This window comes from Coffea arabica, chromosome 9e, assembly GCF_036785885.1.
Source record: "Coffea arabica cultivar ET-39 chromosome 9e, Coffea Arabica ET-39 HiFi, whole genome shotgun sequence".
NCBI lineage: Eukaryota > Viridiplantae > Streptophyta > Magnoliopsida > Gentianales > Rubiaceae > Coffea > Coffea arabica.
Genome location: NC_092327.1, coordinates 37,220,302 through 37,230,706, shown reverse-complemented (window position 1 = coordinate 37,230,706; position 10,405 = coordinate 37,220,302). Strand labels below are relative to the sequence as shown.

General features: G+C 37.1%; 1 protein-coding gene across 1 annotated transcript; it reads left to right on the top strand.

Moving 5' to 3' along the window:
* Positions 1-2,370: 2,370 nt before the first annotated feature.
* On the top strand, positions 2,371-10,159 carry LOC113709610 (auxin efflux carrier component 5-like). The gene is made up of 5 exons (XM_027232408.2): positions 2,371-3,061; positions 3,201-3,286; positions 3,586-3,743; positions 9,823-9,899; positions 10,004-10,159. The coding sequence occupies exons 1-5, from the start codon at positions 2,382-2,384 to the stop codon at positions 10,074-10,076; spliced, it is 1,074 nt and encodes a 357-aa protein (XP_027088209.1). The 5' UTR covers positions 2,371-2,381; the 3' UTR covers positions 10,077-10,159.
* Positions 10,160-10,405: the final 246 nt, after the last annotated feature.

The window sequence follows — 10,405 nt, the reverse complement described above, 5'->3', positions numbered from 1 at the left end:
TATTGAACTTGTGTCAGTTTGCTGCCTAATCTTCATCTTCATCTGCAAAAATTGGTACTCGGGCTTTCTGTTCTTACCAGTTTGGCCCGATTAGGAGTTGACTGTTTATTTTTTGGATTGATTTGTGTGATTAGACTTCATTTCTTGAATATTGATGAGAGCATCATCCAAAGGTTGTTATCCAGCATTTTTTATGTTGGTCAAGTGTACAATTTTCATTCCATTGATTACCTCAAAATTAACTCCACTTGTATGTTGATTCCATTTTCATTGTACGGATGGTCTGGCGGAATAAGCTGAAAGCAACACATATTTTCGTAGAATTCAGTGATGAGGGAAATCATATATATTCTGTGTATTTATAATCGGTTTGTCTAATGGGTACCCTATAGTTAAAATATACTTCATGTGTTATATTCTCGAAAATATAAGATTAATTAGGAGAAGTAAATAAATAGAAGAAAGGACAGACAAGATTAAATAAGAAAAGTATATAAATGTAAGGGAGGATAATAATTGTTAGTGTGTGTGTGTGTATATATATATATATATATATATATATATATATATATATATATATATATATATTATATGATAGGTTAGATGAATGTTAGGTGCATTAATGAGTGCCCCAAGGGCATCTGTTAGAAAAACCCATTTATAATTGATAGAAAAAGGTTTATTAATTTTTAGACTTAAAAAAAAAAGTAAATCTTATATGCACTGATGGTGTATACACTATCACGGTTGGATATATGACACATATATATATATGCAAAATTTGAGTTTCAAATTCAAATTCGAATTATGTGTCATGCATCTAATGATGAAAATATATACATTGTCAGTGTATAGAAAATTAATCCTAAAAAAAATTCCATATATAACACATATAAATGCTAATTATTGCTAATTGAGATTACCAATCAATTAATTGCATAGATTATAGTCAATTAAATATTACAAATCACCAGACTTAAGATGGTTTAGAGGATCCGTGGAAAACAAGAAATATCATGTGTATTCAATATATTTACAATCAATTAAATTAAAAATCTCCCCAACACATTCACAAATCTTTAAGACACAGAGTTGCCATGCATAGAATATCACAATGGACAACTCTTAATTCAAATTCAAACGTGAGAGTTCCTCATGCATAATAAAAGCCTAAGTGACATAGATTCATCACTCAGCTGGACCAACAGAGAACTAATGTATGGATCACAATAACTAGCAATAATAACACAAAATCAGAAGCACCATTTGGGAAAAGTTGATGGTTTATTCCAAGGGACCTCATTCTTATTCTGCATTTTGCTGACCACAGGACCGAAAACAACTGGTGAAATAAAGCAATTTCTCGACCATTCTGGCACTCAACCTTAACTTACATCACTTCTTCGGAATCCACAGCATAGAATCATATACACTCAACATGCAAATAATTGTTTGTATGCAAAATAAATGTCCCTTTTTGTTGACATTGTTAGGATCCAAGTACGAAATAATCAATTATTGAAAATTTTAAGAACACGGTACTTTAATGAAACACAAGCCACAATATGAAAATAAAAATAATACACAAAATTTAATGTGTTCGACCCTATCACCAAACTAATACCAACGTGGAGAAAAAAAAAATCTCTATATAAAAATACAACATGAACCTCAAATCCAAGTACCAGTAATAAAAGAAATAACTTATTGAATTTCCACACCTACAAAATAGGAAGTTCCTTGTTACTATACGAGATAAATGGAAATAGTGATAAACTATTTGCTTGAAGCACAAAATAAAACTGCCTAATAAGAATAAAACTCATATACAAAGAATACAACTTGAACTCCAAACCAAAATAATAAAAGGAAATAACTTACCTAACTCTCACACTCATATAATATAGGAAATTCCGTGCTACTAGAGAGAGGACCCAGTGCGGTTGGAGTTTGATATGGTTCAATCCGGTTATTGTACTATTTTATATTATTTGGTGTATAATTACATTGTATTATTGTATTCGAAATAAAAGTGGTGTCTATGAATAAAATATTTAACATATATTTAGTACTATATTATCATGTACATCAAAACTTTGAACATATACAATTATTGAATGAAACTGCACAAAATACAAATTGTAATAAGTAATTGTCCGTGCTACTATATCAAGTGAATAGAAATTTCTATAAGCTATTTGCTATCCACTCAAAGTAAAACTAAAACGAAAGTAAGGCAAATTTCCTAACAGCCACATGCATATAAATAGCTACTATTTCTCCTGAAATGAACATGCTATACGGAACACCTCTTCAACAGTGTCTAGCAATTTTCTTCAAAGGCTTTTTCTTTTTTAACGTTTTGTATCCAAAACGTAAAGATGATAGGGTTGGGAGATGTCTACAAGGTGGTTGCAGCCATGTTTCCACTCTATGTAGCATTGGTTTTAGGGTATGGTTCTGTGAAGTGGTGGCGATTGTTTACACCAGAACAATGTGATGCTATAAATCGCTTTGTCGCTTATTTCACCCTACCCCTTTTCATCTTTGAATTCACAGCCCATGTCGATCCTTTCAAGATGAACTATCCCTTTGTTGCTGCTGATGCAATTTCAAAGGTGATCATTGTGGTGGTTCTGGCATTTTGGGCAAAGTTTAGTAGCAAGGGAAGTTATTGTTGGTCCATAACAGGCTTCTCTTTATCTACATTAACAAATTCCCTTGTTGTGGGAGTGCCTATTGCCAGAGGCATGTATGGCCAGTCTGCTGTTGATCTTGTTGTCCAAGGATCAGTCGTACAGGCTATTGTATGGCTAACAATTCTGTTGCTGGTTTTAGAGATTAGACGGACTCAAACCGACTTTTATTCCAGTGATGAAACTGTGGGAGATTCAAAGGCGGCTGACAATTCTGTAAAAGATTTGGAAGCAAATTCAAGGGCTTTAGCAGAGACTAAACCATCTTTTTGGTCATTAGTGAAGAGGGTGTGGCAAAAGCTTGCCATGAATCCCAACTCTTATGCTTGTATCGTTGGCATCACTTGGGCATTAATAGCCAACAGGTATGTTTGACATGCAAGACTTTTTTCATTCAGAATATTTGAGTGTTTAGTTATTTCTTTTACCCCTCATGCATCAAACTCGCGGATCAAGAATTTCAATGAATAACAAACTAAAATTCTACCTTGTTCGTAATTTTAGGTGGCATTTTCAAATGCCAGCTATTATGGAAGATTCCATATTGATAATGTCAAGAGCTGGAACTGGAACTGCCATGTTCAGCATGGGTAAGCGCAAGCATGCTCTTATTTTTTTCCCCTTTTGGTACATTAATCACCCACTTTAACGTGCATACATAGTTAGGATGTTACATTAAAGTATTCTTTTTATGCACTAATAGTGTAAGAATTTCAATATACTACTGGGATTAAATATATACCACATATATTTTTTTATTTAAATTTGAAATTTATTTTGTTGTGCACGTAACATGCATCTAAACCTACTAATGTTAAAAAAAAAAAAAATTAACACTGATAGCGCATAAAATGCAGAAACAATTAATGACAGCTTTTATATGTTGTAGGGTTGTTCATGGCTTTGCAAGAGAAAATAGTTGCCTGTGGTACAAGCCTGACTATTTTTGGAATGGTTTTAAGGTTCATTGCTGGACCAGCTGCAATGGCAATTGGTTCCATAGCAGTAGGGTTGCATGGAGATGTTTTGCGTGTTGCTATAATTCAGGTAACTGTACGTCCAACAATTCTTGTTACTTCTCGGTCATATTTTCTTGCTTTTTGAATCAGCTAACAAAAAGTTCCGTTTTCCATAGTTATTATGAGAGAACGCAAATGGCCTCCTCCATACAATAAGTACTCATGAACCATCTAACTATGAATGATGCAGAACCGTATGAAAATGTACATTCACATACTGACGACAACAATAAGTTAGTATATATATGTCCCGACTTGTGAGTTAATCATGTTGAGCCGCAAGGTTTGACCTTGTGTGGCAAAATTCTTCGTCCCACATCAGATGCTGCGTAAGGAAGTTTTCTTCCTTTCATCCCACATCGCAGCAGACAGCAGGAAGGCTTCATTGGAGAGCCTATAAATAGAAGGGATTTATGAAGGAATTAATTGCACCACTTAAGAGAGTTATATGGGCTATTAGCTTCTTAAGTTATTTAGCCCATTCAGTCAAATATTTTAGGCTCTCTTATTTTGAGTTTAGGAATATTTTCTAAACTCTTTTGTAAGTGCCTATTGGCCTAGGAACCACTTTCCTACGGTCTTTTGTATTTCTTCTTCATAGTAGAAATATTGCTCCTCCCTCGCCCGTGGACGTAGGTCAATTTGACCGAACCACGTAAATCTTTTGTGTCTTTTATTTGCTTTGTTATCCGTCTTTATATGGTCGGTTTTACCGCCTAATTATTATATGGCTGGTATCTACCGCCTATCTATTATATGGTCGGTTATACCGCCTACTTTGTGCTAACTTGAGTTTGTCTATTCCTGGCCCGGTCCTAACAAACTGGTATCAGAGTTGGTTGTTATATTTTGCAAGACAGGTTCATCTGGTGGGGCCCGTTCATCTGGTGGGGTCCGTCCATCCTGTGGGGCCCACTCATCCTGTGGGGTCCGTTTATCCGTGGGGCCCGCTCACCTTGTGGGGTCCTTTCATCCCGTGGGGCCCGCCTATCTCGTGGGGCCCGCTCACCCTGTGGGGCTCGCTCACGAGACTTGCATATTTGTTTGGCCAGTTTTTTGAGACAAACTTCAAGTTACAGAATTTGTGGCAACAATGACGATAACAAAGACGGTTGTCGAGAAATTCGACAGGAATGTCAACTTCGGAATGTGGCAGCTCAAGATGGAGGCCATTCTTGTTCAAGACGGAGTTGATCTAGCGATTCACGGAATCGAGAACAAACCAGAAGATGTCAAGGATGCGGATTTCGCCGATATGGATAAGAAGGCCAGATCCAGCATAATCTTAAACCTCTCCGATGAGGTATTGCGTGAGGTAGCAACGGAGACTTCGGCCAAGGCTATGTGGGATAAATTGAAAGCCTTGTATATGAAGAAGACAGTCGAAAATCGGCTATATTTGAAGCAGAGTTTGTACATACTTCGGATGTCTGAAGGTACATCTATACTCTCCCATCTTGATAAATTTGATTCCATTATTATGGATTTGGGGAATATAGATTCGAAAATTGATGATGAAGATCAAGCCCTATTACTTTTGTGTTCCCTTCCCCAGTCTTTTAAGCATTTCCGCGATACTATGATTTATGGAAAGGAAACAATTTCGTATCGGGAAATTAAATCTGCATTAAAATCTAAAGAGCAGATAGATAGGGATATTACTGGGGAAACTAGTGGGAGTCAAGCCGATGGCTTGTTTGTTCGGGGTAGATCTGAAAAGAGAAACACAGAAAATAGAAGTAGATCCAAATCCAGACATAAAAATGTGGTGTGCAATTATTGTAAAAAGAAGGGCCATGTTATCTCTGATTGCTTTAAATTGAAAAATAAAGAAAAGCAAAAAGGGAAATTTGTTGAGAAAAATACTGAATCCGCTGAGGCTAGTATAGCAGCTGATGAGAATGATGGAACCATTTTCTGTGCAACGGAAAATAATTTTAGGTCTAACAATGAGTGGATTTTAGATTCGGGTTGTTCATATCATATGTGTCCCAATAGGGACTGGTTTTCAACATATGAATCAGCTGAAGGTGGAGTTGTCTTAATGGGCAACAACGCTGTTTGTAAAGTTGTTGGCAAAGGCACAATCCGGATTAAAATGTACGATGGTATTGTGAGGACGCTCACAGATGTTAGACATGTTCCAGATTTGAAGAAAAATCTCATCTCTTTGGGCACTCTTGAGTCTATTGGGTGCAGGTATTCAGGTGGAGACGGAGTTCTCAAAATTACTCGAGGAGCTCTTGTTGTTATGAAGGCACACAGATCTGGTACTTTGTATATTTTGCAGGGATCTACTGTTATAGGTGCTGCTGCTGTTTCAACATCATCTTTGTCAGATACAGACATCACCAAATTATGGCATATGCGTTTGGGGCACATGAGCGAAAAAGGCTTAGGCATACTAAGCAAAAAGGGACTTCTTTGTGGTCAAAGTACCGGGCCATTGGAATTTTGTGAACATTGTATTTTTGGGAAGCAGAAAAGAGTCAGCTTCAGTTCACCAGCAATTCACAAGACAAAAGGTACTCTCGATTACATTCATTCAGATCTATGGGGTCCTTCTCGTGCTCCTTCTAAAGGTGGTGCCAGGTACATGTTGACTTTCATTGATGATTATTCAAGGAAAGTTTGGGTATATTTTCTTAAGCATAAAAATGATGTTTTCCTAACTTTCAAGCAATGGAAAGTTTTGATTGAGAAGCAAACAGGAAAACACATTAAGCGGTTGAGAACAGATAATGGCATGGAATTTTGTGGAGGTGAATTTAATGAATTCTGCAAGAATGAAGGAATTGTTCGGCATCACACCGTCAGGATGACGCCTCAACAAAATGGTGTGGCCGAACGTATGAACAGAACTCTTTTGGAGAGAGCAAGATGTATGATCTCCAATGCAGGGTTGACAAACGACTTTTGGGCAGAGGCGATCAATATGGCCTGTTATATTGTCAACTGTTCTCCTTCTGCATCTCTTGATTTCAAAACTCCTGAGGAAGTTTGGTCAGGTACTCCTGCTGATTACTCCAATTTAAAAGTTTTTGGGTGTCCAGCATACATGCACGTGAATGATGGAAAATTGGAGCCTAGGGCTAAAAAGTGCATTTTTCTTGGGTATGCTTCTGGGGTGAAAGGATACAGATTATGGTGTCCTGATCCCAAATTCCCAAAATTTGTAATCAGTAGAGATGTTACTTTTGATGAATTGTCTATGTTATCTTCCAAGAAGGAGTCTTCTAGTCCTTGTACTACTGATAGTACACAGAAGCAGGTGGAGCTTGATATTGGCAGTTCTGGTCCTTCTCAGACCAAATCTTCTATTCAACAAATGCCAGTAGATGCACCTGAGTCTACTGTGGAAGATAGTTCAGAAGAAGAGGAATATTCCATAGCCAGAGATAGACAAAGGAGAGACATTCGACCACCACAAAGATATGCAAATTTAGTTGCATATGCTTTGTCTGTTGCAGAAGAAACTGATGCAGTTGGTGAGCCTTCCACCTATTCAGAAGCAGTTTCTTGTGATGACTCTGCAAAGTGGTTGATTGCGATGAATGAAGAAATTGAATCTCTTCATCGTAATGAAACTTGGGTTCTTGTAAAGCCGCCGTCAGCTAAGAAAATTGTTGGTTGCAAGTGGGTTTTCAAGAAAAAGGAAGGTATTCCAGGGGTTGAAGATGCAAGATATAAAGCACGATTGGTTGCAAAGGGCTATAGTCAGGTACAAGGTGTTGATTTTAATGATATATTCTTACCTGTTGTTAAACATAGCTCTATTCGTGTTTTGCTTGCTTTAGTTGCCATGTATAATTTGGAGTTAGAACAGCTTGACGTTAAGACAGCTTTCTTACATGGCGAACTTGAAGAACAAATTTATATGCAACAACCCCAGGGTTTTGAAATTGAAGGTAAGGAAGACCATGTTTGCTTATTGAAGAAATCCTTATATGGATTGAAACAGTCTCCAAGACAATGGTATAAAAGGTTTGATTCCTTTATGTTGGGTCATGGTTATTTGAGGAGCATGTATGATAGTTGTGTTTACTTCCGAAAGTTAAATGATGGTTCTTTCATTTATTTGCTGCTTTATGTTGATGACATGCTCATTGCTGCCAAGAATTTGTCAGAAATTCACACTTTGAAACTGCAGTTAAATAGTGAATTTGAAATGAAAGATTTGGGAGCAGCTAAGAAAATTCTTGGCATGGATATCAAGCGAGATCGAGGAGTAGGGAAGTTGTTCTTGACCCAGAAAAATTACCTTGAGAAAGTTTTGGAGCGTTTTGGCATGAAAGATGCTAAACCAGTATCTACTCCTCTTGCTAGCCATTTTCGGCTATCTGCTGCTCAATCACCAAAATCAGATGAAGAGGAAGATTATATGGCACAGGTTCCTTATTCCAGTGCAGTCGGCAGTATTATGTATGCAATGGTTTGTACTCGTCCAGATATTGCACAAGCAGTCAGTGTTGTTAGCAGATATATGTCTTGCCCTGGTAAAGCACATTGGCAAGCTGTGAAGTGGATTCTCAGATACTTGCGAGGTACTTCAAATGCATGTTTGGAGTTTGGAAGAAATAATAACACTTTGGTTGGTTTTGTAGACTCAGACTACGCTGGGGATCTTGACAGGAGAAGATCACTTTCAGGCTATGTATTTTGCATTGGCGGTTGTGCTGTTAGTTGGAAAGCTACTCTACAACCTGTCGTAGCTTTGTCTACTACTGAAGCAGAATATATGGCTGTGACCGAGGCAATCAAAGAAGCCTTGTGGTTGAAGAGTTTATTTAGCGAGCTAAGTCTATATCAAGGTGTTACTGATATTCACTGTGATAGTCAAAGTGCCATACACTTGACTAAAGATCAGATGTATCATGAGAGGACGAAACACATTGATGTGAAGTATCACTTCATTCGGGATATCATTGCTGAGGGAAAAGTCCTTATTCAGAAAATCAATACTAAGGATAATCCAGCCGATATGTTTACGAAACCTCTTCCAGTCTACAAGTTCAAGCAGTGCTTGGATTTGGTTGGTGTTCGTTGTTTGTGATTTAAAGTCCATTGGGGCTTATGTGGAGAAGGTGGAGCAGTTTTTTTGGTGGGACTCAAAATTATGCCAAGGTGGAGATTTGTTGAGCCGCAAGGTTTGACCTTGTGTGGCAAAATTCTTCGTCCCACATCAGATGCTGCGTAAGGAAGTTTTCTTCCTTTCATCCCACATCGCAGCAGACAGCAGGAAGGCTTCATTGGAGAGCCTATAAATAGAAGGGATTTATGAAGGAATTAATTGCACCACTTAAGAGAGTTATATGGGCTATTAGCTTCTTAAGTTATTTAGCCCATTCAGTCAAATATTTTAGGCTCTCTTATTTTGAGTTTAGGAATATTTTCTAAACTCTTTTGTAAGTGCCTATTGGCCTAGGAACCACTTTCCTACGGTCTTTTGTATTTCTTCTTCATAGTAGAAATATTGCTCCTCCCTCGCCCGTGGACGTAGGTCAATTTGACCGAACCACGTAAATCTTTTGTGTCTTTTATTTGCTTTGTTATCCGTCTTTATATGGTCGGTTTTACCGCCTAATTATTATATGGCTGGTATCTACCGCCTATCTATTATATGGTCGGTTATACCGCCTACTTTGTGCTAACTTGAGTTTGTCTATTCCTGGCCCGGTCCTAACAAATCATCCCACCTTTATGTGGATTAATAGTTATTTAACCCATCATTATGAACAAAAATTTCATTCATATGTTGAACAGTTCCCTCCCCCCCACACAAAAACAACAATGGAAAGTATCACTTGTATATTGCCATCAAGAGCAACTATCAAGAATTAATCTTTCGTGACTTGCTCAAAATAATGGCTACAAAGGCTAGTTTTTGCTTAGATTCTCCTAATAACAAGTGGGGATGTTTGAAGTGTATACATTTATTTATTTATTGGCCTCTCTGTTATTAGAACTTGGACAAACCATTTTCCTTCTTCCAAACTTTCTGGCTGATCATAAGGGTTTTCAATTTTTATTATTTAGCGGTAACTCCAGCTTAGAGCATCTGTTTTTCCTTCTATTCATGGGGTTATATATAATGGTTCAATTTGCAGGCCGCGGTGCCACAATCGATCACCTCCTTCATTTTTGCCAAAGAATATGGTCTTCACGCGGACGTCCTCAGCACTGCGTAAGTATAACACGCAAAAAGATAAAAGAATATATGCTTTTTGCAGATTAAACGTTTTCCAGTAATATTATTGAATCTTCTCTAATTTGCAAAATTATTTTCAGGGTAATCTTCGGCATGATCGTGGCCCTCCCGGTGATGGTTGGATATTATGCGATATTGGAGTTTTTACATTGACCAACGTTGTATCTCCCTAATAAATTTAACACATAAACATTGGGATTTTCTTTGTTAATTCTTCCCAAAAGGAGGAGATGCAATTTTTTTTCTCCTCAAATGTTTACCGGGACTTTAATCTAATGACAACCAGATCGAAACGGTGTTTGTTCGTACTACTTTTTAATTTGTTCTTTCTTATAATTTATATTTCTCTCATTCTCAAATGTTTACCGGGATTTTATAAAATCTGATTATAGAAACTGATTATAGAGAATAATCAAAACCAATAAAAGTTACTCTTTGCATGATTATAGATTTTAAATTTTTTAGTTATTAAAAAATCTATA